General features: G+C 46.4%; 1 protein-coding gene across 1 annotated transcript in view; it reads left to right on the top strand.

Annotated features, from left to right (window-relative positions):
• LOC144769959 (alpha-N-acetylgalactosaminide alpha-2,6-sialyltransferase 2-like) overlaps positions 1–26,451 on the top strand; it is a 607,277-nt gene that overhangs the window by 242,553 nt on the left and 338,273 nt on the right. Inside the window, exon 3 of the mRNA XM_078654157.1 lies at positions 18,107–18,272. Within this exon, the coding sequence (XP_078510283.1) occupies positions 18,107–18,272 (166 nt within the window). The remainder of the gene's footprint in view (positions 1–18,106; positions 18,273–26,451) is intronic.

The following is a 26,451-nucleotide window of genomic DNA, read 5'->3' as shown; positions in this document are numbered from 1 at the left end:
AGAGATGCACAATGTCAGGCTGACTCTTTCAGTGCATCTGATGAGAAAGGAGTTGTTCCATTTGAGAGAGGCTATGTGTATGCTGGTTTTGTGGAGTCATTGGATGGGGTAGGTGATGGTATTGAATGCGACTGAGAGGTTGAGCATGTTTAGTGCTGTGGTGCCTCCTCTGTCCATGAACAAGCAGATGTCATCAGTGTCGGCGACAAGACTGGATTTGGTGTTGTGGTTGGGCCTGAAGTTGGATTGAGGGGGATTGAAGAAGCTTTTGTTTTTGAGGTGACTGGTCAGTCATTTGTTGACAAGTTTTTTTCAGGATTTTAGCTAGGTAGAGAAGCAAGGAGATAAGTTGATAGTTCACCAAAGTCTTCAATTCTGCTGAGGGTGTCTTCAGAAGGGATAGTATGGTGGCATGTTTTCAGGAATCCGGAAGAGTGGCTGTGATGAGGGAGTAATTGTCTATCAGCGTGAGTGTGGAGCAGATGGGGTAATGTCCTTTGGTGAAAATAAAGTGTGGGCAGGGATCCAAAGGGGACCCTGATTGAATGGAGTGCATGAGCGATGCGGTTTCTGTCATGGTTATGGTTAGATAGCAGGTCATTGTGGTTTCCAGGGGGCTTGACTCGTCATGTTGAAAGGCAGTGAGGGTGGATGGGTCCGGCTGGGGAGCAAAGCTGTTGTATATGCTGTTGAGTTTGTCACTAAAGTAATTGAGGAGTTGGGTGCAGAGCTTCTGTAATAGGGTGAAAGTCATGAAGCTGGCAGAGGGAGAGGTATGTTCTTCACTATGAAATTTTTTTATTTGGCATTGTTGGAGCTGTTTTCAATTTGTTCGGTTAGTGCTGATCGTTTGGTGGATCTGAATTGCAGATGGTAGACTGGAGGGCTGAGTTTTAAGCACTTTTGTCTTATTTGTCAAGGTTGTGACTCCATCGGCGTTCAAGTTGCTTGCAATGTGGTTTGGTGAATTTCAGTTCTTCTGTGTACTAGTTCGCATGAGGTTTGGTCACTGGAGTGGTGATAATCTTGAGCAAGCAAAAGAGTCTGTGCAAGAATTTAAAATTTTTTAATTTCAAGAGGTGATCCAAGCTTTGAAGTCGATGATGGATTGTAAAAAGGTTGTTAGGGTGCTGAAGGTGGTGTATTTAATGCTCTGTGATCCATGTTTCTTTGGGGATCCTAAATTGGGTCGGACAGCACACAGGAAGAGCTGCAGGTGGCACAGGAGAAGACATCTTCAGTGTTGCAGAGGAAGGCATAGGGCAGCAAGCAGAGCACTGCAGCTTCCATTAGGAGGTCGTAGAGGGGGTAGAAGATCTGGAGGGCAGTAGGCAGGGTTGAGAGGGGCTGAAGCAAGCACGAGAAAGGACACAAAACGGAGCAAAGAGAAGGCTACAGAGGAAAAAGAACACAAAGGAAAAGAAAAGGAAAGAGAAGCAACATGGGCAGAAAGATAGACTTTGGTAAGACAGCGCAATCAAAATGGGCAGATGTATCAAGCGTTTTCCCATTCGCAAGTGGGCCGATTCACAAAATCAGCTTGTTTGCGAAGGAGGAAAAGCCTTTTGGGATGTATCATCTCAAAAGGCATTCGCAAAATAGGGAATCACAAAAATTGAGATTCCCTATTTTGCAAATGCATTTAAGGAATCGCAATTTGCGATTTCTTAATGAAATGCAAAAGAAATTGTGACTTGGCTTTAAGGAATCGCAATTTACCACCAACTTAAAGTTGTGTATTTTTCTAGGTGCCATGTGGCGTACATACATGCCCCTAGGGCATGTATGTCCCTCACATGTGCACACATGCATATTTCAGGGGTGCAACAGGGTGTCCATTTGGCACCCTTGAAATTGCATGCGCAATTTGCGAGTACCTATTGGGTACTCACAAATTGCGCATGCAATTCCCATTCATTCCTATGGGCCTGTAGGCACATAGGAATGAATAGGAAGCAAGTCGCAAATGGGAAGCGAGTCGTAAATAAGGAATGGGTAGGAATCTCAAATTATTTTGCTAAACCTACATACATTGCATTTTGCGAGTCCATAATAGCGAATCGGTAAAATTCGCTATTATAGACTTGCAAAATGCAATGTTGATACATCTGGCCTAATATTCTATGTCACAGCTTCGAAACTATAAATTCTGTAATAGCCTTGTTCCATCAACAAGACTCTTATGTTGTCCGTTTTCGCGTCTATTCCCAACATAACAGTCTTGTTGATGGAACAGGGATATTAAGGAATTTATAGTCCCTGTGTGACGTGGTAGCTAGCTGGTACGAGGGGCCTGGCTACTACCGGTCACTGTGTGTCCATAATAAGGGTCCAGAAAAGGTGGACCAAGTCCTCGAGCCCTGAAGAAATTGCCTCTACAGTTGACAGGCAATGAAACATGTCGGCCCATCATTAAGTGGTTTGCACACATGCAGTATGTTTTAATTTGAATAAGCACACGAGTCTAGAATAAAAGTAGATCTGATGTGACTGTGTGGCTTATCTCAATTTTTGTCTGCACGGGGTTGAATTGTGTTATGTTGACACATATGTTCACCATTATTCATTGTTTTCTGGACATTTACCACGATATTGTATCCAATTTTTGTTTTTACGGGGTAGCAACCTATGATGAGAAACATGGGCATAACTGGTGATTACTAACCTCGTTTGTTCAAATTGTTTCACATTGGTGCACATTTGAGTGATATATACACCTGTGACAGTATGGGTATTGTTTTTGAACACAGTGACTGGTAATTTTGAGGTTGGTTCTTTTAAATGTAAAAATTAAGGCTACTCTTAGTTGGGACAACACCAATAAAAGGAAAAGAGTTGTTGTGGAGGAAGATAATATACTCCCAAGTCCTACTCATGAGGTAAAGAAAATGATTGCCTTAGCAGGCTAGGTCTCCTTGTTGATATTTATGATTTGAGTGGAGGGCAACTTAGTCCGCAATTTCCCTCTGTTGCTCCTTATTGTATTCAAAATTGGAGGACAACAAACTGTATGGTATTCTAATTGAAATATACAACTGGTTCACTCACTGCAAGAATAGATCCATAGTCGTGAATTAACTCCTACAGTTTGAGACACTTGACCCTACACATATCCAATTGCAACTCAAGCTAGCTGTATTGAGGTTAGTCTTTGCCTGTATGTGGAAAAGGTTACACCCTCCTATGTGAACACTCTGGAGAATACATCCCAAGCCCATATACATGATGTTCTTAGTATATGGGGCAAATGATGCAGCCAACCTAGCAGTTAGATCTTTATTGTACTGCCTTGACCTGAACATCTGCAACACAACAGCAAAGCAGCACAAATGTGTGTACCCGAAAGACCCCAGGGGAGCTGGAAAACCATAAGATATTAACCACCTATGACATCCTGCATATAATCATGGTCAGATGAGATGACTGAGCTATATACACTGACTGATGCATAAGCTATGCTTTGTTGCACTAATTCTAGAAGAAAGCTCTGACTTGATGAAATGAGGTCAACATTTCCCAAAGAGAAGGCAGCTACCCTGAAAATGCCCATATGTTTTAGCACACCTGAATATCTTCAAACATCAAGCAAACATGTGTCAGGTAATGGAGAAGACTCCAAGGATCTGATAGTAGAACCACAGACTGGCAAAAGCAGATTTGAGAATCCGTAGAAAGGAAGCTACTCCTGTGCCTCCACGTATAAAGCCATTCCTGGCTGCTAACTTCTTCTTATGCAGTAGACTGAACAGCTACACCCTCACTTTTGGAGGTCAGAAACAGAACCCTCACATGAATCCTTAACAAATCCTGATAGATTTCACAACCAAAGGCAATATAAAGATGCTGCTTATCAGAGTTACACAATTGGCAGGCTTTCAAGGGTGATCGCTAACTGAAAGTCTGAAATGGGTTTCTGTTGTGCAAAGTTAATTGAGCATTTAGGCTTAAAGTTTCCCAGTCCCCAGAAGTCTGCAACTGAACCCTTCCATGCCTCTGGCCAGGAGCATAGAGTCAGATGTACCATTTTTAGTTGAGAACCAGGGTTGTGCAATTTACACATAAATTTGTTTGCAAATGGCAATTAAAAGGGATTTGCAATTTGCACATGATATATTAATACAATAGTTTTAACCTTTGTCATGGGTAGGGAAAATCCAAGATCTCCATGGCTTTGCAGTAAAATAGGAAATATCCTTTGAAGGAAGACACATATATAATTTAAGATCAACCTGAGACTCCCATTCTCTGGCTTTACAATTTGTGTGATAGAGACCTCCCGAGGCCGTGAATAATGGAAGACACAAAACACTTCCTTTATGGCATCTATATTGTCACATGCCTTCTGCAAAAGCATAACAGAGTAAACAGAGGATCCAAAAGAGCAACCTGAGTGCCTGAGGCTCTAGGGCAGAGATTGCCAGGGCTAGACTGGCCGTAGCGGGCACCAGGCATTTCCCCTGTGGGCCCACAGGGTCGGTCCGGTTTTGGGCCCCTAGGTGCCGATTTTGTTACAGGGCCGTTTTTGCAGAATAGCTGCAATATCAGCCACTGTAATGAAATCGGCCATGACAAACAGTTTGCTCCTTCCCCCCCACAGGGGGGATGGGAGGAGTGGCCAAGCACTTTGCAAGGGCCGGTTTTGGTTCCCAGTCCGGCCCTGGAGATCGCAGCTCTTGAGGAGACACATTACCAGAATCCGCCCTAAACATCTAGTCAACTTGAGCAGGCCTATTGAAAGGGGATTATCCAACTGTTCACAGACCTGAAAACGGATAAAATGTGAATATACATACTTTGTAACACCATCTGAGCATATAGTTCTAAAACACTGAAGTACTGTTCCCTTTCTATTTTCATCTTAATGCTCAGTGCTTAGTTTGTAGAAGAATAAGTGCTAGGGCCCATGGGTGCCAGAGAGCCATGCGCAAAGTTGGCCGCCCAATTGATATGCTGTCTCTGCCAGAAAGATAAAGCTGCTAAAATGTGGTCCCACATTGATCATCAACGATGAACATCGATTGATTTGAGCATGTGACAATGGAGGGCACACCCATGACCCCATTAGATTGTCTGGTGATGGTTGAGGTCGGCAAAACAGGCAGGCAATCAGCCTTTCTCTCATAGGATGGAGGAGTTCGCCTAGCAGGTTTAATACAAATTGCTGGTAGATGGTATGACCCATCGCAGCTGTTAACTGAAGAGTGGTGGGATGGGGGAATGTCTGCGAAGCAGATCATGGGACTGATCTGTACACTGTTGCCTGTGCCTTGGGCATCCACCCCACACTGTGTGAGGCTGCACAGTGGGGGTCTCTTCAATACTCACTGGGCCTGATCAAGTAAATACCAACCTGACAGTGCTGTGGACAATGGCAAAGCAAGTCTAACCAAAAGGGGGTCAATAACATATGTGCTGTCAATGCAACTTAAATCCGTCTGCAGGCCTGTTATCCTCTCTGGAAATCAGATGCAAGAGGTGCTTGCGGCCTATTGGGGCTTGGTGGTGCTGTTGGTCATGTTGGCGTTCCCAGAACATGCAATTGGAAACTGCTGTTGCCCTTAGGTGTGTTGAGGAATGGTTTGGCCTGTCCACTGATAGCTGGGTGAGGCTGGCTGGTACTGGACCACGCAACTTCTGGATTTGGGATCCTGGGGCCACCTTCGTGGGAGAGCCAAACGCTATATTCCATCTGCTGATGCATAGGAGGACATATTGGATACAGCAGTGACTCGTGTGGCTTAGGGTGAGGTAAATGTGGTTGCCTTACTCATACCATCCAGGGGCTTGATTACACCTGTTTCAAGAGGGATTGTTATCAATGCTGGGGGGAAGAGGGGCACAGCCCTGTATCCACCACACCTGGGTCCTGGAGGATGCAAAGGGTGATAACTGGGCTCACTTTGACAATAGTGGTTGCATCATAACACAAGGGGTCCCTCAAACCTGAAAAGCTCTATAATATCTAATGTGGATGGCCACTTCCAGGAGCAATTGGATAAGCAGTGCACTCGATTGATAGAAACAGAGGTGAGGGTTTCAGGGTGGAGGATACCACCCAGGACTCTGTTCATAAATTGACTGCACTTTCCAAGTAATTTAGGACTAGATGTACAACCATTTTAAGCAGTCCCAAATTGAGAGTCAGCCGCTTGCAACTGCTAGAATGGCTTGTGCAATGAACCTATCCTATTTTTTGAGCCCATAACCTATAACTGATTTGCAAAATAGGGTTTGCGAGTCGCAGTTAGGACGGGGCGTACCAAGGTTGTCCCTTCCTAATAGCGAGTCGCAAGGGCATGTACGATTGTTTTGTGATAGTAATGTGGTCGCAAAACAATTACAATTTACCACCTACTTCAAGTATGTGGTAAGCCAGTCGCAAGCGGGAAGGAGTTCCCAAGGGACCCTTTCCCCTTTGTGAATAGCAGAAAAACATTTTCTAAGAGGAGGCAGTTGTTCCACGGACCATTGCTTACTCTTAAAAAATTAATCTGAAACGCTTTTATTTTTCTTTACATCCTGTTTTCCTTTATTGCAAACGGGATGCACTTTTAAAAAAAAGGTTGCTTTATTTAAAAGTAAATACAGACATGGTGGTCTGCTATCCCGAGCAGGCCAGCATCCCTGTGTTATTTCCCATTCCAATGGGTGGCAAATTGCGACCTGCCTCATGATCATGAATATTGATGAGGCAGGTCTTTTGCGACCCCATTGTAAATCACTAAATGTGCCTGAAAAACATTAGTACATTTCATATTGCGAGTATCTAATTGCAAGTCGCACAAAATAGCAATTAGAGATTCACAAAATTAAACGGTGGTACATCTGGCTCAAACTGATAAAACTAAAACAGGGCTAATCTTGAAGGTAGATTGCACCAGAATAACATGAGAATTCCTCTGGTGGCCAAGTCTGAGCAAATTACCAATATATCAATCAATCAATCAGAGCAACGGGTTGATAAGGAGGGTCGCTATGTGTTTGTGAGGGGTCTGTTGGATGGGGAGGAAGTTGTTGTGGGATGCATGTACTCGCCTAATACGAACCAGTTGGAATTCCTGTCCAGTGTCAACGGGGTACTTGCAGACTGGGCTGACCTTCGCTGGGTAATAGGGGGAGATTTTAATGCTGTACTTGATGTTCTGCTGGATAGGTCACACCCCCCCTTACTGGCTACTGAGAGCAGGAAACAGGCTGCTGCGCTTGCGAGTTGGGCTGAGGGTTGGAACTTGGCGGATGTGTGGCGTAGCATTCACCCCATGGACAGGGAATACACCTTTTTCTCCCCTCCCCACCAGCTTCACACCAGAATCGATCATATTTTCTGCTCAAGGTCCCTTACTGCATTGATTGTCCAAACACAACACATGGGGAAAACGTTCTCGGACCATAGCCCCGTGGAAATTACATGGCAGTGGGGTAGGAGGCTAGCCCCCATACCGACCTGGCGGCTAAACCCTGAACTCCTAGAGGACTCGGTTTTCCGGTCCTCCCTCTCCGACACTATCGATACCTACTTCTCCACGAATGCGGGCACGGCTAGCTCCCGGCAGGTAGAATGGGACACTTTCAAAGTATGTCTGAGGGGGGCTGCTATGACTACTAGGGTGGGAAGGAAGCGGGAGGTACTTAGCCAGCTTCAGGAGGTGGAGGGCTCGCTTGCATCCTTAGAGAACGAGGCAGCGGGTACCAACGCTCCCTTTCCGCCGCTGCAGGAGGCACGTATTAGACATGCAGAGCTGCTGGAAGAGCTGCGAGTTATTGACTTTAGGGAATTCACGAATAGGCAGCACACACAGGCCGATCGGGCCGGCCCCCTACTTGCCCGCATCCTGCGGGACTCCCCGATCAGCCAACCCATTCTGCGGATTTTGGACCACTCTGGCCAGCTGGCTACCACCCAAGTAGGGATTAATACAGCATTTAAGGACTACTATACAGCGCTATATGGCCCCCCACTACCCCTGTCCGAACCCGCATTAGTGACCTTCATGGCGGAACTGGTTCTCCCGCAGCTTACTGCAGATCAGAATAAAGCCTTAAAGCGTGCCATAACATTGGCAGAAATCAGACAGGCAATCAGAACCCTCCCTAAGGGTAAGGCCCCTGGATCGGATGGCCTGCCAACCGACTTCTACGCCACTTACATGGACCTCCTGGCCCCGCGACTACACATTGTTTATCTCAAAGCTCTACGCACAGCCTCTCTACCACAATCCACCATGCAAGCTCTGATTACGTCCCTCTTGAAACCGGCCAAAGAAGGTTTGCAGTTGGCCGATTACAGACCCCTGTCCCTTCTTAATACTGACTCAAAAATTTTGAGCAAGATACTGGCATCAAGACTCATACAATACGTGCCACATTTGGTCCACCAGGATCAATGCGGCTTTGTTACAGGTCGTAGTACGGCCATGAACCTTCGGCGATTGGCCCAGCTCATGCTTGGGAGCGATGAGGGTGTGGGCTCCGAAGGGTGCATCTCTCTGGACTTAAAACAGGCTTTTGATTCCTTGAGATGGGACTATATGTTTGCCACATTATCAAAATATGGGATCCCGCCGGAATTCCTCGCTTGGGTCAGATTATTATACACAATCCCCACGGCGAGGGTACGTACTTCCAACCAAATCTCGGGCCCCATGGCCATTGCCAGAGGCACCAGGCAGGGCTGCCCACTCTCCCCTCTCCTCTTTGTTCTTGCCCTCGAGCCATTGCTCTGCAGACTTAGGCTGCTAGCCCCCCGTTACGGTATACGGCGGCATGGTACGGACCACATTGTCTCTGCGTACGCGGATGATATCATATTATATCTCCGAGATTTGAGGGGTGAGCTGGGCCAAGTCTCCCAGGTTTTTGAGGATTTTCGAGAATTATCTGGCCTCACCATCAGCGAGTCTAAGTCCTACGGATTCGCCTTTGTAGCTGCGGGTGATTCGACCCCCCTGTCTTTTGCCCCACATGAATTCCAGATGGCGGAAACCACCTTCCGTTACCTGGGAATACAGATATATAGAGAGGCGAGCATGATGATAGACGGCAACCTGGGGAGGGCCATTAGAGCACTGAAGTCACAAGTTCAATTTTGGCTTACATTGCCGCTCTCCATACCTGGCAGAGTGGCAATTTCCAAGATGGTGATGTTGCCCCGTCTTATCTACTACTTCACCAACCTGCCGTTCCAGATCCCAGCGGTAACATTCAAGACCCTCGACTCCCTGCTCACAGAACTTGTGTGGGGACATGGCCGCAGGCGAATAGGGCTGGCTAAGTTGCAGCTTCCCTCCAACTCCGGAGGCATGGGCTTACCGGACTTCAGGGCTTATCATTATGCATGTCAGCTACAATGGTTGGCTTACTGGGTGGCGGGCCGCAATCTTCATGAGATTAATCTGACCCAAGATGACCATGCTAAGGGGAAAATACACATCTTGCTCCTGCCTGGATCGGATCTACCTAGAAACACTACGCCACTCCTCAAATTGGCGGTCACACATTGGCGAAGGGCATTGAAATATACGTCCGCTGGGACACCTTATGCCCCCACAATACCACTCTTGGGCATACCACTGGGCCCGGGCACACTTACAACGACTCTACTGGAGCCCTGGCGTGACGCGGGTGTGACACATGTGGGTGACCTGTTTGCGGAGGGGCACTTGTTGTCCTTCGAAGACTTCAGAACCACGCAGGGCATACACGGCGGCTCCTTTCTCCTGCATGCCGGTCTCCGACACTATATCTTGCGCAACTGGTCACCCGACGGACGGGAGCCTATTGCAAATCCTCTAGTCACAATGCTTTATCTCATGGGGACGGGCGGCCATCTAACTAAGTGGCTCACTGTTAGCATTAAATCGGGGAGGGCGCTTACACTGGCACCGCTAAGGGCGACATGGGAAGTGGATATTGGGAGGCCATTAAGAGATAAGGAGTGGGAGCGCATACTGCAATTCCCCAGAAAGGTGGCTAGAAATCCCAAGTACAAGTTCATCCAACTGATGTTGCTGCATAGAGCCTACCTAACACCACACCGCCTACATATGATGTTCCCTGCATCCAAGAGCAACTGCCCCCGATGTGATGCAGACGACGCATCTCTGGTACATATGATGTGGCAATGCCCCAAACTGGGGTATTTCTGGACCACTGTCCATGACTCACTTGAGAAGGCTGGTACATTGACCCGATCACCTACACTGGAACACATGCTCCTAGGGCTAGGTCCATCGACCCGCACCAGGACCGTGGCGGCGCGCTTCTCGGATCTGGCCCTGTTGTTGGCTAAGCGTGCCATCACGATACGGTGGAAGTCATCGACACCGCCCAACCCTGACCTATGGAGGGCGGAAGTTGTACGTTGGGGTAAGGCTGAGGGCGAGGCATTACAAAGGGAAGAGAGTAGGGGCCTTCGCAAGACACCTATCTCACTGGAATGGTTTGCCACTTTGGGGGTATTTGAGGCTGGCGATGACAGTGATGATGAGGATATTAGTGAATAGCCAATTGGGGTGCGGTTACGCCCGTACTCATTCTTATATGCACTACCATGAACAATACCTATGGTGCACTATGAGGTAACACGGGTAGATCGAACCCGTCTGTCGCATTCCGTTACCTAACCAATCTGTGTATTAACCTCAACTATGTGTAAATAACTAGAGTATGACCCAAATAGCGATATTTAGATCATGTGCCTATTTAGAGAGTGAATAGTGGGAACTCGCAGGGTGGAGGGTGGGATCGGGAATGAACGGGGTTTGTTAGTTGTTATGATTCATCGACAAAATGAAAAATCGAATTTACCAAGTTTGTATATTCGCTATGAGCAACCGCATACATGTGCAACGGAGTTTAACATTGGTATTGTATAAACACATCTATATTCTGTTGTTGCTCTTCAACTTTGCTAATAAAGAGATTTTCAAAAAAAAAATCAATCAATCAATCGGGATTTATAAAGCACACCTAATCACCCAATAGGGTATCCAGGCGCTTGCAGGTCGAGGAGGCTTATTCGTACAGCCAGGTCTTGAGGTCCATACGGCATTCCACAAGTGAGGTGATGGTCTGGAGGTGTGTGGGGTGGCTGTTCCAGGTCTTTGCTGCGATGTGGGAGGAGTGTCCTTCACTTCTGCTTTGGCAGATGCGGGGAGTATGGTTAAGTGAAAGAGAGACGGAGATTAGTCTTCTTGACGTTTGGTGGAAGTTCAGGCTGTGGTTAATGTAGGCTGGTCCTTGGTTGTGTAGAGCCTTGAGTGCTTGGGTCAGCAGCTTGAATTGACATTTCTTCTGTTCCGGGAGCCAATGGACTTGCTTGAGGCGGGGTTGGTGTGGGCTCATCAGGGACGGCTGAGGATACGTCTGGCAGCAGCGTTCTGTATGGCCTGATGAATCTGTAGGAGGTGTGTGGTGATTCCTACGTAGAAGGCATTGCCATAGTCCAGTCAGCTGGTGATGAGGGCTTGTGTCATAGTGCGTCTCGTGTGTAAGGGTAGCCACTTGAAAATCTTACATAAAATGGGCAGAGTGAGTTGTTTCATGTGTTGCTGCTGATGCCAAAGATCAGTACTTCAGTCTTGTCTGTGCTCAGCTGGCGGCAGTTTTTCTTCATCCACTTGGCGATGTTTGTCGTGCATCTGTGGAAGTTGGTTCTGGTGGTGGTACAGTCATCAGTGAGTGAGAGGATGAGTTCGGTGTCGTCTGCATAGGAAATTATGTTGAGACCATGGGATCTGACAATGTTGGCCAGCGGGGTCATATATGTGTTGAAGACCGTGGTGCTGAAGGATGAGCCCTGGGGGACACCGCATGTGATCCTAACTTTACTATTCCTAAATGCCTTTTGTGAATACCGAAAGTTGCAAAGTTAGGATTTTCTCTCAGTTTAGGAGTAGTAAGGTTAGGAATCCTAACTTTACTACTCCTAAATGCCTTTTGTGAATTCCGAAAGTCATAAAGTTAGGATTTTGCATCAGAGTACTTTTGTGAGTTGGGCCCTTTCATTGTAAAGACGCTATTGTGGTTCCAGCATTGTTGTAAAGGCATTTGTGGTAAATGCCTTTGCTGTTCTGTCATACATCCCTCTTTCTCTGAGTCAAGACCGATAAGGAAAAATAAGTATGTGTCCAGTGCAGTGACCCTACAACATAACTAAAATAAAAGTGGAAGTAGCAAGGCACTGACATTTTCCAGGATCTGCTTGTGGTTTATTCAAGAAAGAGAGGATGATGCAGTGTTTCGGGGGTCAGGAAGAACTCTATAGCAGATACATTAATCACGGCTGTAAAGGCCTCTAAGAATTAAGGAACTGATCTGATGTATCCATGAGCCAGACCAAGGTTAATAAGATGACCACTTTTAACTGACTGACCAGTCTTAAGGCCTCTTCCCGTTGCAGAGACTTGCATGTGGTAAACCTGGATTGTAGTGAGTTAGAGGCAGTGGGAGGATTCTGGGTTTTTGGAGATAGAAGCTCAGATTCTGAATATTTTCGATTAAAAAAACTTCAGTACAGCATCAAAGTATTGTTGCATGACACCAAAATTGTTCTTGAGAGCATCTGATCCAGACAGTTGTCTTTGAATGTTAATTAAATTCCTTATTTAGTTTGAGGCCTTGTTTATGCATGTCAAAATGTATATTTTAAGCCCTCTTGATAGCTTTCTGGTAGATTCTCGTGTGTCTCTTACAGCATTTCTCGTCTTCCCCAGTCAACAACTAATAGGATTAATGTTCAAGACTGGAGCTGATATTTTTCAACTCTGTCAGCTTCCCATTGTACAACTTGTAAAAGTGTACGAATATGGGGTCATAAAATTCTGAGTACATATTGTGATCATCTACTTTTGCAACCAGTAAAGATTTTTAAAAACCGACCTATGTACCAATAGATCGGTACTTAAAAATATGAATTGTAGGGGATCGCAATCAGGACTGGGTTTAAAAATACAGTTTACTTTTTTTGTTTGATTAAGAGTGGCCATTGCCTACGCTTTAATAAACATGTTTTTTACATTAAAAAAAGGAAAGGGGAACAAATTATATTACCACCTCCATTAGGTGTCGGTAAAATATCAATGTTTTTTAACCTGGATTTCGATCTAGAAACATTGCTACATCAGATACAGATTTGGTATTTGGAAATGACACCTACAACATGCCCCTTTCAGATGCCGAATTAATTTGAATTTGGAATGTAATTTTAGTAGTCGAAAAAAAAATTCTGACTCAGAAATTGAGATTAGGACATAACAAAAAGCATTTTAACGGTCACAACGACCGAATTGACACATTTCGACCATCAAGATGCTTAGTACTACTGACACCCCAAACTCTAGTAATTTAACAGCGCACCATATAGCTCTCGTATGTACAATCAGACTTGCCTCCAGGGCTTACGCTATTTCATGCTATGCATCCACATGTGTGCACACAGTAACTTTATGCTGTATATGTCTATAGTGTTATCAGTGATGCCATCTGTTATGTTATGTTATGTTAAAAGGTTTTGTACCGCGCACGGACACCAATTGGTTTCATGGCGCTCAAGGGCAAACATAGCGGAGGGCCTGAGGGTTTAGTTGTAAGCTAGCTGGAAAAGATGAGTTTTAAGGAGTTTACGGAAGCATATGTAATCAGGACAGAGTCGGATAGTGGCGGAAAGGGAGTTCCAAGTAAAGGGGGCAAGGAACGAAAAACAGGAGCCGCCATGTTTTTTACGTTTGAACCTGGGAATGGTTAGAAGGTTGTGATCAGAAGATCGCAGGTTCCTAGACGGGATGTAACGCTTGAGACTGCGTGAGGTAAAAGCAGGAACAAGACCAGTTAGTGACTTAAAAACAGTACATCCCAGTTTGAAAGTACATCGAGAGGCAACCGGGAGCCAATGAAGTCTCCTCAACAGGGGCGAGACATGTTGGTGTTTCGGCTGTTGAAAAACCAGTCTAGCCGCCTGATTTTGCACCAGCTGAAGCCGATGGAGATGGCAAGCAGGAGTCCCGGCATTAAGGGAATTGGCGTAGTCGATACGAGAAATAACAAGGGCCATGATCACAAGTACAAGAGCCTCTGTGGTGAGGAACCTTCGGATTTTGCCAATTCTGCGCAGATGGTAAAAGCAAACAGAAGTGACGGCGTTGATTTGAGGTCTCATGGACAAATCGCTGGAAATAATCACGCCAAGGCTCCTCACGGTATTGACAGGACAGGGTGGAGGGCCAAGAGATTGGGGCCAGAAACTGGAATCCCAGGGGTTGGAAGACCCTCCTGTCAGGACAAGCTCTGTCTTGCTAGGATTGAGCTTCAGCTGGCTGAAATGCATCCACTCGGAGATGGTAAGCATAGTGGACTGAAAGTTGGTACGGGAAGCAGAGGAGGTATCGATGGGGAAGATTAACTGTAAGTCATCTGCGTAATTAAAAATAGTTACTGGGGTGTGACGGAGGTAGGCCAACAGAGGGTGCATATAAAGATTAAATAGAAGGGGCGAGAGGGCAGAACCTTGAGGGACACCACAGGAAAGTGAAGAGAAAGAAGCAGAAAAGGTGTATAAGTGAACCGATTGAGAACGTAGGTGTAAAAAGGAGCTAATCCAAGTTAAAACCAGGCCCTGGATGCCCGCATTTCTGACACGGTCTATCAAGATATCGTGATCGACTGTGTCAAACGCCGCAGACAGATCTAATAAAACCAGGGCCTGGGTAAGGTTCCGGTCAGCACCTAGTCTCAGCGCATCCATCACCGCCGCGATGACTGCTTCGGTTGAGTGGGCTGGTCTAAACCCAGCCTGCTGGTCATCGAGGAAGGAGGACCTCTCAATGAATGCGCTGAGGCATCGAGTGACATAAGTTTCCAGAACCTTCCCCAGATACGGTAGGAGGGAAATAGGCCGATAGTTGCTCAGGACAGATGGGTCAGAGCCAGGTTTTTTGAGAATAGGTACAATGACTGCTTATTTGAAAGCATTAGGGACAGAACCTGTAGCAAGTGAGTAATTAAGAAGAGCCAGGGGGGGCCAGGGCAGGCCAAAAAAGCAGCTTTCAGGATTAAGGGGGGACAGCAATCGTTCGGAGAGCCTGAACTAACTGCATGTAACAGAGAGATTAATTCAGTCTGGGAAATGGGAGGGAATTCAGACAGGCAGCAGGGCTTTCTGGGGGGTAAGAGGTGAACACTAGAAGGAGAGGGGGAAGGGATATTATTTTTAATAGAGGAAATCTTTTCAATAAAAAATGAATTAAGTGAATCACAGAAAACTTGTGAAGGTTGGGGCTGCGCAGTGATACGGTCAGGCAAAGAAAGTTCTCTAACGATTGAAAAAATGTCTTTGGTTTTGGAGGCTGAACTGAGAATTTTTTGTGAAAAATAGGAGGTTTTGGCCAGGAGAATGGAGTTTTTATAGAGTTTTAGGAGATTCATATAGGTGGTTTTTAATGAGGGGTCATAGTTGCGTCGCCAGCTATGCTCGGCTTGTCTAAGAGTTAATTTTTCCTGTTTAAGTTGGTCAGTGTACCAACGCTGAGGGGTCATAGTTGCGTCGCCAGCTATGCTCGGCTTGTCTAAGAGTTCATTTTTCCTGTTTAAGTTGGTCAGTGTACCAACGCTGAGCGTCATGAGGACGTTTAATTTTGACAACTCTTATTGGGGCAACCTTGTCACTAGCCTGTCTCAGCCATTCATCAAGGGTGCAGTTTGGGAGGAGTTTGGAGGAAAATCACTGGGAATTGTGTTTAGCAAAATAGAATGAAACTGAGGAAAATCAGCTTGCTTCCAGTTGCGTGCTCTAAAATTAACAATGGGAGGGGAGCGGATGGGTAGAGTGAGATTTAACGAGAAAGAAATAAAAAAGTGATCCGACCAAATACAGGGGTAGACTAAGGGCGGGGAGATGGCAAGATTCGCCGACCATACTTGGTCAAGAGTGTGTCCCTTAATATGGGTCGCAACTGAAATGTGCTGTCTACAATTCAGGCCATAAAGCGAAACTGTGAAATCAGCGGACAGACTGCTTTCCCGAGGGTCTTGCGGCCAAAAATTGAAGTCGCCTATGATGAGGATTTTAGCCGAATTGATAACTAATTGAGAAATGAAATTGCCAAATTGTGAGGGAAATAAGGGCATATTAACAGGGGGACGATAAACAAGGACACATATAAAAGACATTTGAGGGGAGGTGAATTTTAACGTAAGGATATCAGTGTTTGGGATAAAAATTGAGGTGAGTTCAGTGAAGAGATATTGGGAGCGAATGATGGCAGCGACCCCACCACCCGTTCAACCCGTTCCCCTGTTGGTCTGTAAGATGTAGTAGCCTGGGGGGATGGCCACCAGGAGGTCGGGTGTGGAATCGTCTGTAAACCAAGTCTCAGAGAGAAGAAGAATATCAATATCGCTACTGTCCAGTAATTGGAAGACCTCAAGCTGATGCTTGGTGAGCGATCGGGTGTTAAGGTATACCACAGAAATGAGTTGAGATGCTGAGGACATATCCGAGGGAGGTAGGAGAATAGGGTCGCCACAGGGGATAGGAACAGGGGCGGCAAGAGGGAGTGAGGGAGGCAAATATGCCGTTGGATAGGGCAGTGCTAGCAGCGCGAGGGCTGAGAGGGCCAAAATGCCGAAGGGAGTGGAGTTCCTGAGAGATATAGGTAGGACAAAGGGCAGAATGCGTGGCCCCTAGTCCCAGTCGCCGCGGACGGGCGCAGACGGGCCTGACTTTGGCGCAACTTCGGCGCGAAGTTGGCGCGCCCGCTGCGCTCGTCCGCTGCGCTTCCGCCATATCACCATTTTGTACCAGTACAATGATACAATTTGACTATTTGTGATCTAATCAGTGATGTAATCAATGATGTAATTTACCATGTCACAAGCGATGCAATATGCGAGATCATTAGAAGTACATGGCGGAGGTGCAAATTACAGTTAGCTCAGTAAATCATAACTTGTGAACTTCAGTGTTTTTTAAATGTTAGGTTTTATCTCATTTGAACAAATAACCGTGATGTATTTTCACCTTTGTGTTTTTTTAGTGACTTTCTGGATTTTTAAAAAAATCATATTCAAAGCTGAGCAGATGCCCAACCTCCTCAGCCCTCTAGCCATCGAAACAGCAAGGGATGGTTCCAGGGTCTGTCTCTGGGCAGGCCGTGGACCCAAACCTCTGTGGGCATCCAACCTACATTCTCTTTTTTTTAATTATTTTTTCTGTACTGCAGCATTCCCTCAGTCACAGCCACGCAAATTTCCACCTCAAGGTATTGTGGTACAGTACACACTTTCTTGAAGAATCATGTATGAACAGTGGTACCATGTGGTGGAAGCTTGTATTGCGACTCCTGCTGGAGTGTGCGATTCCTCACAGGAGGACTACACTGGATCCCCCGGGAGCACCAGGTCTGGGGACTTGATTGTCTGAAATATCGCTATTGTCTTTTTTAATAGTCTGTAAGGTGAGAGCATTCAATACATATCTATCAATGGCATATTATAATGAACCAATAATATTCCCAATTGCTACCTTACATAGAGCTTCCAAAGACACAGTCCTCTTTTCTTCTGTGACGTGTAACTGGTGGGCACTGGAATTACGCTTGGCTATCTCCAACCACCCCCAGAACATTCTCAACTCATAGTTGCAAAGTCCCTAAACCATATCTTTCCTAGAGTTCCTTTTGTTTTTTTCTTTTCTAAATATCAGTAAAGCTGCTTGTGTTTTCTGCAGAAAGCTTTAAAGTTATCGAATGCTGCAAAAATGTTCAACCTTCATGCCTTTCTAAGTGAAGCGTCCACACGTATGTCATTCGGTTCGCAGGAGACTGAATGTCATTTGTGTGTAGCTTGATAATGTCCATGTTCTTTTTCCCTCACAACTGAATTTTGTTGGAAAGTCGTTATTACCACTAACTGGAGACACCTATGAAAGGAGCCTGGGATTATGAAAGTAATCCTTACTCCCCTGGAAAACACCTGCAGGCCTATCAGCATACAGATATGTAAATCAAGTGAAATTACATTTCCAAGTCACTAAGTCAAACATTAATGAGTATTAAAAATCTAAACCAGACGCAGAATTGCTTATATATTAACTTTTTTTCTTTCTCTTTAGGACTGTCCTAGTGCCATAAGGAAGAAAATAATGGACACAGAATTTGCACATATCTATTCGGACAAGCTTCCTCTTTTAGTTTGGGCGAAGCATGCCACCCCAGAGGAGTACAAGAGGCTACGGATATACAATGGTTGCTTTGGATGGGACAAAGTCGCCTGGGACAGTGAGTTTTATGTATTTTATTTTTGCTTTCATGGCAACCTTTAGTTAAATGAAAAGGTCCCTTCTATTGATATACTTCCATTCAATTCAGATTCCTAAGTTTCAAAGGGATTTAGCAGATGTGCTATACTCCACAGTAAATCTGGAGAGATGCATACATATTTCCAGCATTTTCTCACCAGATTTAAGATGAACTCACCTATCTCCACCGCAGCACATGACTAGCAATTTCAGTTAAGTCATAAAACAAGTCTTTGGTTCACACTTTCCACTGTACACCTCATCCCCTACTATATCACACTAGAACCATCTGGTGGGTTTTGCAGGTGGTGGCAGCTCCTGTTCCTCACTGGGGGCATTGTGACAGCGAGAGGCTGCAGTGATTACTACTGTGCTTTTTAACCAATGATAAGCGGCGCTCCTGCATGATTTAGATGCAGGCGCCGAACTTTCTTTTAATCTGTGATAATTTGTTTTTGTAAGCTGCGCTTTTAAAAACATTATAATTTGTGCTCTGTTACCTCTTGTGTGGCCTCCTCAGCCCCGGTCCACCACGGCTGTTCGTGCCGATTGAGTGGAGGGCGGGCGCCATTTTGGGTGCAGCCTGAAGGCTGCTTGGACCGCAGTTAGCGGTCCAGCTGCTCGGGGGTGTTCACCATAAAGCGGCAGCATTCTCAAGGCTCGCTGTGGGTTTTGCAGGTGGTGGCAGCTCCTGTTCCTCACAGGGGGCATTGTGACAGCGAGAGGCTGCAGTGATTACTACTGTGCTTTTTAACCAATGATAAGCGGCGCTCCTGCATGATTTAGATGCAGGCGCCGAACTTTCTTTTAATCTGTGATAATTTGTTTTTGTAAGCTGCGCTTTTAAAAACATTATAATTTGTGCTCTGTTACCTCTTGTGTTGCCTCCCCAGCCCCGGTCCACCACGGCTGTTCGTGCCGATTGAGTGGAGGGTGGGCGCCATTTTGGGTGCAGCCTGAAGGCTGCTTGGACCGCAGTTAGCGGTCCAGCTGCTCGGGGGTGTACACCATTAAAACGCGATGTGCCCTCGTGCGCGCAGCGGACGAGCGCAGCGGGCGCGACGATGGCGCGCCGGAGGTGCGCCAGAGGTAAGCCCGCTGCGCTCGTCCGCGCCTCGGCAGTGCCCAGGGCCGGGAGCCCTGATCCCTCCGTGGTCGAGGATGTGGCGGTAAAGATCTCAAATAACCGGGATACATTGCTTAAACTAGGTAGCGTCTCCTGTGGGTCTAGAGACTGGGACGTCCGGAAAGATAGGACGAGGGCTTGCCCTTTCTGTCAGTTTCGCTACAACTTGAGTCAACCTGCTCCCGCCCTTCCCTCTGGCCTTAAAACTAATATCCGAGCGGCACTTATTAATGCAAGGTCTATGGTTAAACATGCTGCCGATGTCCACGAATTGATCATTGACGAACAACTTGATCTCTTATTTGTCACCGAGACCTGGCTGAACGATTCATGCTCGCCAGTGGTGGAACTAGCTATCCCTAGGGGGTATAAGATAGTGAGGGTGGACCGTTTATCTGGCAGAGGGGGTGGTGTTGCCATAGTGTTCAGAGATGTATGGTCAATTAAGAAGGAGTGCACAAGGGTGATCCCAGAGGCCGAGGTATTAGAATTCTCACTGGCCCTGTCTCCTCAGTTTTCTTTAGGTGGGGTACTGGTCTATCGGCAGCCGGGTCCACCAAGCACTTTCCTTAAATTTCTGGACGAGATCATTGCCTCCCGGGCTCTCCAGTTCTCCAGGTTTCTTCTTTTAGGTGACCTGAATATACACCTGGAGGACCGGCTGGCTCCTGGGTCGAGGGACCTGTTGGATCTCTGTAATGTTACTCATATGACCCAGCAGGTGCCGGCGGCCACTCATATTGGTGGGCATGTATTAGATCCAATATGTTCGAACTTCGAGCTCAGGGTATTAGCCCCTAGGCTTGTCACCTGGTCTGATCATTTTTTGATCTGCTTCAATTGGAACATAGGCCGCTCTACACTGTCACCCGGTATGGTTGTCAGTCAGTATCCACAAAAGACTAACATCCCAGCTCTAGCTAGAGCTTTGGCCCTTACATCAACGGTCAAAACCGCCAACTTGGTTGAGGCAGTGGAAAGTTTTTCTAACTGGATCCGCCAGGCAACTAATTCACTTTCCCAGTCTGCGAGGAAGGGCCCCCCCCCCCGAGGCTCTCCCTCCCAACCTTGGTTTAACAACTCCCTTAAAGCTTTGAAAATAACATGTAAAAAACTGGAGCGGGGCTGGCGCCGCGAGTATTGTCCTCGTGCGAAGGCAGCACTGCGGGCCGCTCAGAGGAAATATTATGCTGCTATTAAAGAAGCTAAAGGTAACTTTTTTGCTGACAGAATTTCTAAGGCTAACAACAATAGCAAGGAGATCTTTGCTATCGTACGCAGTTTTCTGTCTCCTAATGCGGAACTTCCCCCCTTTCCGAACTCATTCCAATGGTGTGAGGATCTATCTAACTTTTTCACTGCCAAGATACAAAAGATTCAAGATAGCCTACGCACTATCCCTTTAGGACAGTCCCCTCTATCTGATCAGCCTGCCTTATGTCCCACTGTTCCCACCCAATTTTTTTCACATTTTTCCGCTGCCGAGGAGAGAGATGTCCTAGCCATACTCAAGTCACTAAAATCTGGCTCACCGGCAGACCCCTGCCATGCTAGGGTCCTGAGTGGGGTGGCTGAGACAGTAGTGCCGGAGGTAGTGAAGCTGGTGAATGACTCACTCCAATCAGGGAGGGTGCCTGTGCAATGGAAACATGCAAAACTCCTCCCCCTTCTCAAGAAACCTTCTGCTGACCCCTCACTTCTTTCCAACTATCGCCCCATTTCCCTCCTACCAGCCCTGGCTAAGGTGTGTGAGAAGGTGGCTTTTAAACAACTGGAGAGATTTGTGGAGGCTACAGGAGCTTTACATCCAGCTCAATCTGGATTCAGAACTGCATTTAGCACTGAAACGGCCCTTGTGGAAATTTCGGAGGCTATTAGGGAGTGTCTGGATGCAGGCGGCAGGGCGGCTCTGATTTTACTCGACCTCTCTGCCGCCTTCGATACGGTACCCCATCTCCAGCTCCTCTCCCGCCTGTCTGACATCGGGATCAATGGTACAGCTTGGGAATGGATTAGATCCTTCTTGGATAATCGCTCCCAACAGGTGTGGATGCCCCCTTTCTCTTCATCGGTTTCCATGGTAGCAACAGGGGTGCCTCAAGGGTCTACCTTGAGCCCCCTCTTGTTCAATATTTACCTCACCCCCCTGATTGGTCTTGCGGAGAGGCTGGGTGCCAAAATTATGGCCTATGCCGAAGACACCCAGCTTCTCTTTACCTGGAAGGGGGATGATTTGCAAACAGAGGTGGCCCATCGCTGCTTATCAGCAGTTTTTTCATGGATGGCCCAGGCTAGCCTGAAATGTAACGAAGAGAAGTTCGAGGTGCTCCTCTATGGTCATTTTCCACCTGCCTTTAGAGAGTCTCTCTGGCCTCCCGGATTTCCTTGCCCCTCAGGAGACTGCGGTGTTGCAAAAAATCTGGGAATTTGGTTTGGGGGTGACTTAGGCTTTCACGAACAGATAACGCGGCTGACTGGGGTGTGCTTTGGCATACTAAAAGCCCTGAGAAGATTTTTTCCCTTGCTTCCCCGTGCTGCTAGGGAGACGGTGGTCAGGGCCCTAATACTGGCACGCCTGGATTATGCCAACGCCCTTTACCTTGGCATCCCAGGATATCGTCTGGGAAAATTACAGGTTATCCAGAATGCGGCTGTTAGGCTTGTATTTAATATCCCTAGATGCCTAAGCGTGCGCAAGCAGCTGAGTAATCTGCACTGGCTCCCTGTTGCCCAGCGAGTGCATTACAAAGCACTGACTATGACCCATAAGGCACTTCATGGTCAGGGACCTGCCTATATTGGTGCCAGGCTGTCCCTCTACATTCCCAATCGCCCTTTGCGGTCTGCTATGCAAAGACGGCTGGTGATCCCTAGATTTCGGAGAGCGCGTCTGGGGGGGATGTCCTTTTCAGTTAAGGCCTCAACGCTCTGGAATGGGCTCCCTGAGGATCTTTGGCATATTGAGGAACTGTCCGCATTCAAAAAGAGGCTAAAAACGTATCTGTTTAAACAGTCCTTCTAGTCCCTCCGGTCTCTCATGTTTTCTTTCTCCCACGCGCCAGGACACTCTTGAGTAGCAGTGCGCGATGTATAAATTCCTTTATAACATAATATAGTGGTATTACTATATTGAAACCCAGAATTAGAACATCATTATTTCAACGCTTTCATTACACCATGCAGCACCCTTGACAATGCTACAAAATTCATACTATCAAAACTTCATCACCTCACTTCAAGCACAAATGAAAGTCTGACATGCAATGTGATTCAGACAACTTACACAGTCCTCCACAAGCACTCATTAATGAAGTACTCCTATCAGAAATTGACAACCTTTTTTATTCTTCTTTTATTGCATTTATAGGTCACTAGCAGCCCGTCCCGACGTTGTCCGGGTATGAAATAGAATGTGTGTAATGTGTGTATTTGGCAAGGGCAATTTATTTTAAAATCTCGCGGTAGACAACATTCTTCGTTTCATTAGAATCGGGACAGAGAAGGCCCAGCTGCAGCCCTGGTTGATGTTAGCAGGCGCGTGTAATTGGTGTAGTGATCTGCCGCCTGAGCCCGGCTACAGCCCTGGTTGATGTTAGCAGGCGCGTGCAATGTCTTTGAATGAGAGAGTTATCAGCCGCGGGTAAATCCGTTTAACCACTTCCATGCTAATGACAAGGTCAGCTCGTCATGCACTGCAGCCGAGCTGACCTTGTCATTTCAATGGAAATTAGAGTAACAGCGGGAATTGCCTTAGCACCAAAGGGGTTAATGAGAGAGTTGAGTGACAGCGAGTAGGATAGGCTGTAGTAATTGACCCCGCAGACACGCTCATTTGCGTGTTCCCCCGCTTGAGGCCCAGATGCAGGCCTGTTTGTTGTTCGCAGGCGCGTGTTCCCCCGCTTGAGGCCCAGCCGCAGCCCTGGTTGATGTTATCAGGCGCTTGTAATTAGTGTATTGATCTGCCGCCTGAGCCCGGCTAGAGCCCTGGTTGATGTTAGCAGGCGCGTGTAATTTCGTTGAATGAGAAAGTTCAGTAACGGCGCGCAGGAGAGGCTACAGTAACGTTACTTACCACGCCTCCAGCAGAACGCGTTTGTCACGCCCCGAGCACATGGCCACAGCATACAATCTTCTGATTAATGTACAACCCACATGGCATGAAGGGTGGAACGTAGCACACGCCCCCAGCGTTTCTCACGCCCCCAGCGTGCCCCTTGATGCGGCGCAATTGCGTTCACATGGCATAAAGGCCGGACACACGCCCTCAATGTTTCTCATGCCCCCAGCGTGCCCCTTGATGCTGCGCAGCAACGTAATTGGCGCTTGTATGTACGACTCACATGGCATGAAGGGCGGACACACGCACCCAGCGTTTGTCATGCCACCACCGTTTGTCACGCCCCCAGCACACGCCCACAGCCCACAATATGATGGCCGTACCACACGCCCCCAGCGTTAGTCAGGCCCCCAGCCCACAGCACAACGCAGACACGCCCACAAGGGACTACTTTGCTGGCACGGTTCTTTTACCTTTTAAATGTATATAGTGGCCGTCTGCATAGCCTATGTCTTTCTGCTGCAACTGCCCTTTCCAACGCTGTATTGGGTGTTGTGATTGGTGCTGTGGTTACTGAGATTACCCGCCTCAAAGGTTCGGGCTCTCTCTTTATAATATTAGTATGGACTAGGTAACAAAAGTAACAATCAATCTTTACGCCAAACTTGCCTGACTGCCAATTAAGGGCTGAACTGGTCCTTCTGTATAATGAACCAGCAATTAAAATAAATCTAAAGGTAACCCTAGCACAGGTCCCTGAAACTGTAATCACCCAATTTGAAATGTAATCTACTCACCTTTACCCTGAAAATCTTCCATTGGTGTAGGATTAGTTGAATAGTAGGTCCTGATCTTTGGCAGCAAGAATCCTGTTTGGTCTTCAGATTTCTGTCTCAAAGTCTTTAGACCATGCCTAAACTCAACTCTATAAAGTCTGGGTGTGCAGCTACTTGAACTATCTGTTTTTCATTCTCACATTAAGATTCCTTCTAGATCAGCTGAGACACTTCAGTCGAATGCTTTCCTTGCTGGTGTGGTACTACACCACTTTTGTCTTATAGGATGGGTACTGTAGATGTCTTTGTCATGGGTATCTTAGTAACTTATGACTCTTTTTCAGGATCTACAAAATACAGCAACTCAACTGGTTGCTGGGCAATTTTCCCTTAACATATCATCTGAAAGTTACTGGTGAATCTCAAGACCAAGATTAAATGCCTTTGTAATATGCATATGGTCTTCTAATTCATCTGAGCAGCTTTCCATATCAGCACATCTGAACACTACTTTCAAATCCGCAGACTTTTTTGAGGTCTTGGCGGCCTTTGATGCAGTAGCTCATAATATCCTTCTTGAGCAGTGGTCCATATTAGACACACATTTTTGGTGGTTTTACTCTATTCTAACTGAATGGTTACTGCCAGAAGAAAACTGGGCCCTTTTCTTTCAGCCTCAAACACCTGTCATTGATGGGCATGGAAGGATCTGCCTAGCCCCCAGATCTCTTTATAGCTAATTAACTTTAATGGTGGCCTGTAGTCATATGCAAATAACAGTAGTATCAACTTACGGGGTCGACCCAGTAACCCCAGGAACCAGGGTAAGTATATTCTGCAAATGAATGTTGTTCACTTGAGATAGCATTAGCCTAAAGGATTAATTATATGCAGTTAATTAAAACACATGTAAGGGAAAACTAAATCACTTCATGAAGCCTAACAGACATAGAAACACCCAAAAGGAAAATATTGCAAATTTAACTGTAGAGTCAATCGTATCCCATTAGTCCCAACCCATAAATTGCTAGCCATGTAACTTTACACATTTTGGACTGGCTTAATTGCAGCTGATTCAGATGTGACGTGACTATAGCTCCATTTGTTTCAAGCACACAGATATTTGACTGTGCTATTGATGCAGCTGTGTTTAGTTCCTGCATGCCCAGTATCCGATTCTCCAAGAGATTGCTTTTCCTCGAGGGATCTACGAATGTTCCTATTTAAATCAGCTCTTATCCTATTCATACTAGGACTTACCTAACCTCAGCTACTTCTGTTGATGGGTGTTGTTATCCCTGTCTTCCTTGATCATTACTGTACAAACAATAGGCTGTTGGTCATATGTCTTGGAATACTTTCGTCCTGATGATGACCTTGGTCAATTTGACCATTTGGATGAAACGTCCACTCCTATTTAATTAATATGGACTACCATAATGTTATGCTTTATTCCCTTTATTGATACTGCTTCTTTATTAGATTTAACTATGTGTAGACCATTTTTGTTGAATTAATGGAAGCCATGTATTCTGTTCACTGTGTATCAACTTTGTATGTGTTGCCTCATAATTAATGGCTTTGATTAAAACTTAAAGAAGAATTGATGGACATAATGCAGAACAATGTCATACATTTACCCCAGTACCGAGATCTGGGCCTAAATCCATCGTTTTTTTGCTCACCATGCCATCCCGTTTGAACCCAGCCATATGCAAATCAGTATTGACCCTGCGCCCAATAGGAACAGTCCAGCCCGAACTGCCAGGCCAGGTCCTTCCTGGACGGGAAACAAGCATCCTAGGATCGGTTTCGGTGTTTCGGAAACTGGTCCAAGCATGCTTGTTTCCCGTCCAGGGAATGTATGGCTTGGCAGTTCAGGCTGGACTGTTCCCATGAGGCACAGACTCAAAACTGATTTGTATAAAGTTGTGTCTGAACTGGGGTGGTGAAGTAAGCTTAAGAACGATGATGGATTCAATCTAGATCTGTGACTTGAAGTGAGTGTCTGAAAAGTTTCATCGCTCCGTTCATCATCTCCTTGTGGTTGCTTTGTTCGCCCTAAGCTGGCAGGGTATGCCCAGTCGTGGGTCCCTTACTCACTTTGCCACTGGATTCAAGATAGCCTGGCTGATTAAGGCTGTTAGCCCAAAACCGGTCCCAGGATGCTTGTTTCTGGTCCAGGGAAGACATGGCTTGG

Source organism: Lissotriton helveticus, chromosome 7, assembly GCF_964261635.1.
Source record: "Lissotriton helveticus chromosome 7, aLisHel1.1, whole genome shotgun sequence".
NCBI lineage: Eukaryota > Metazoa > Chordata > Amphibia > Caudata > Salamandridae > Lissotriton > Lissotriton helveticus.
This window is presented reverse-complemented; position numbering and strand designations above follow the sequence as displayed.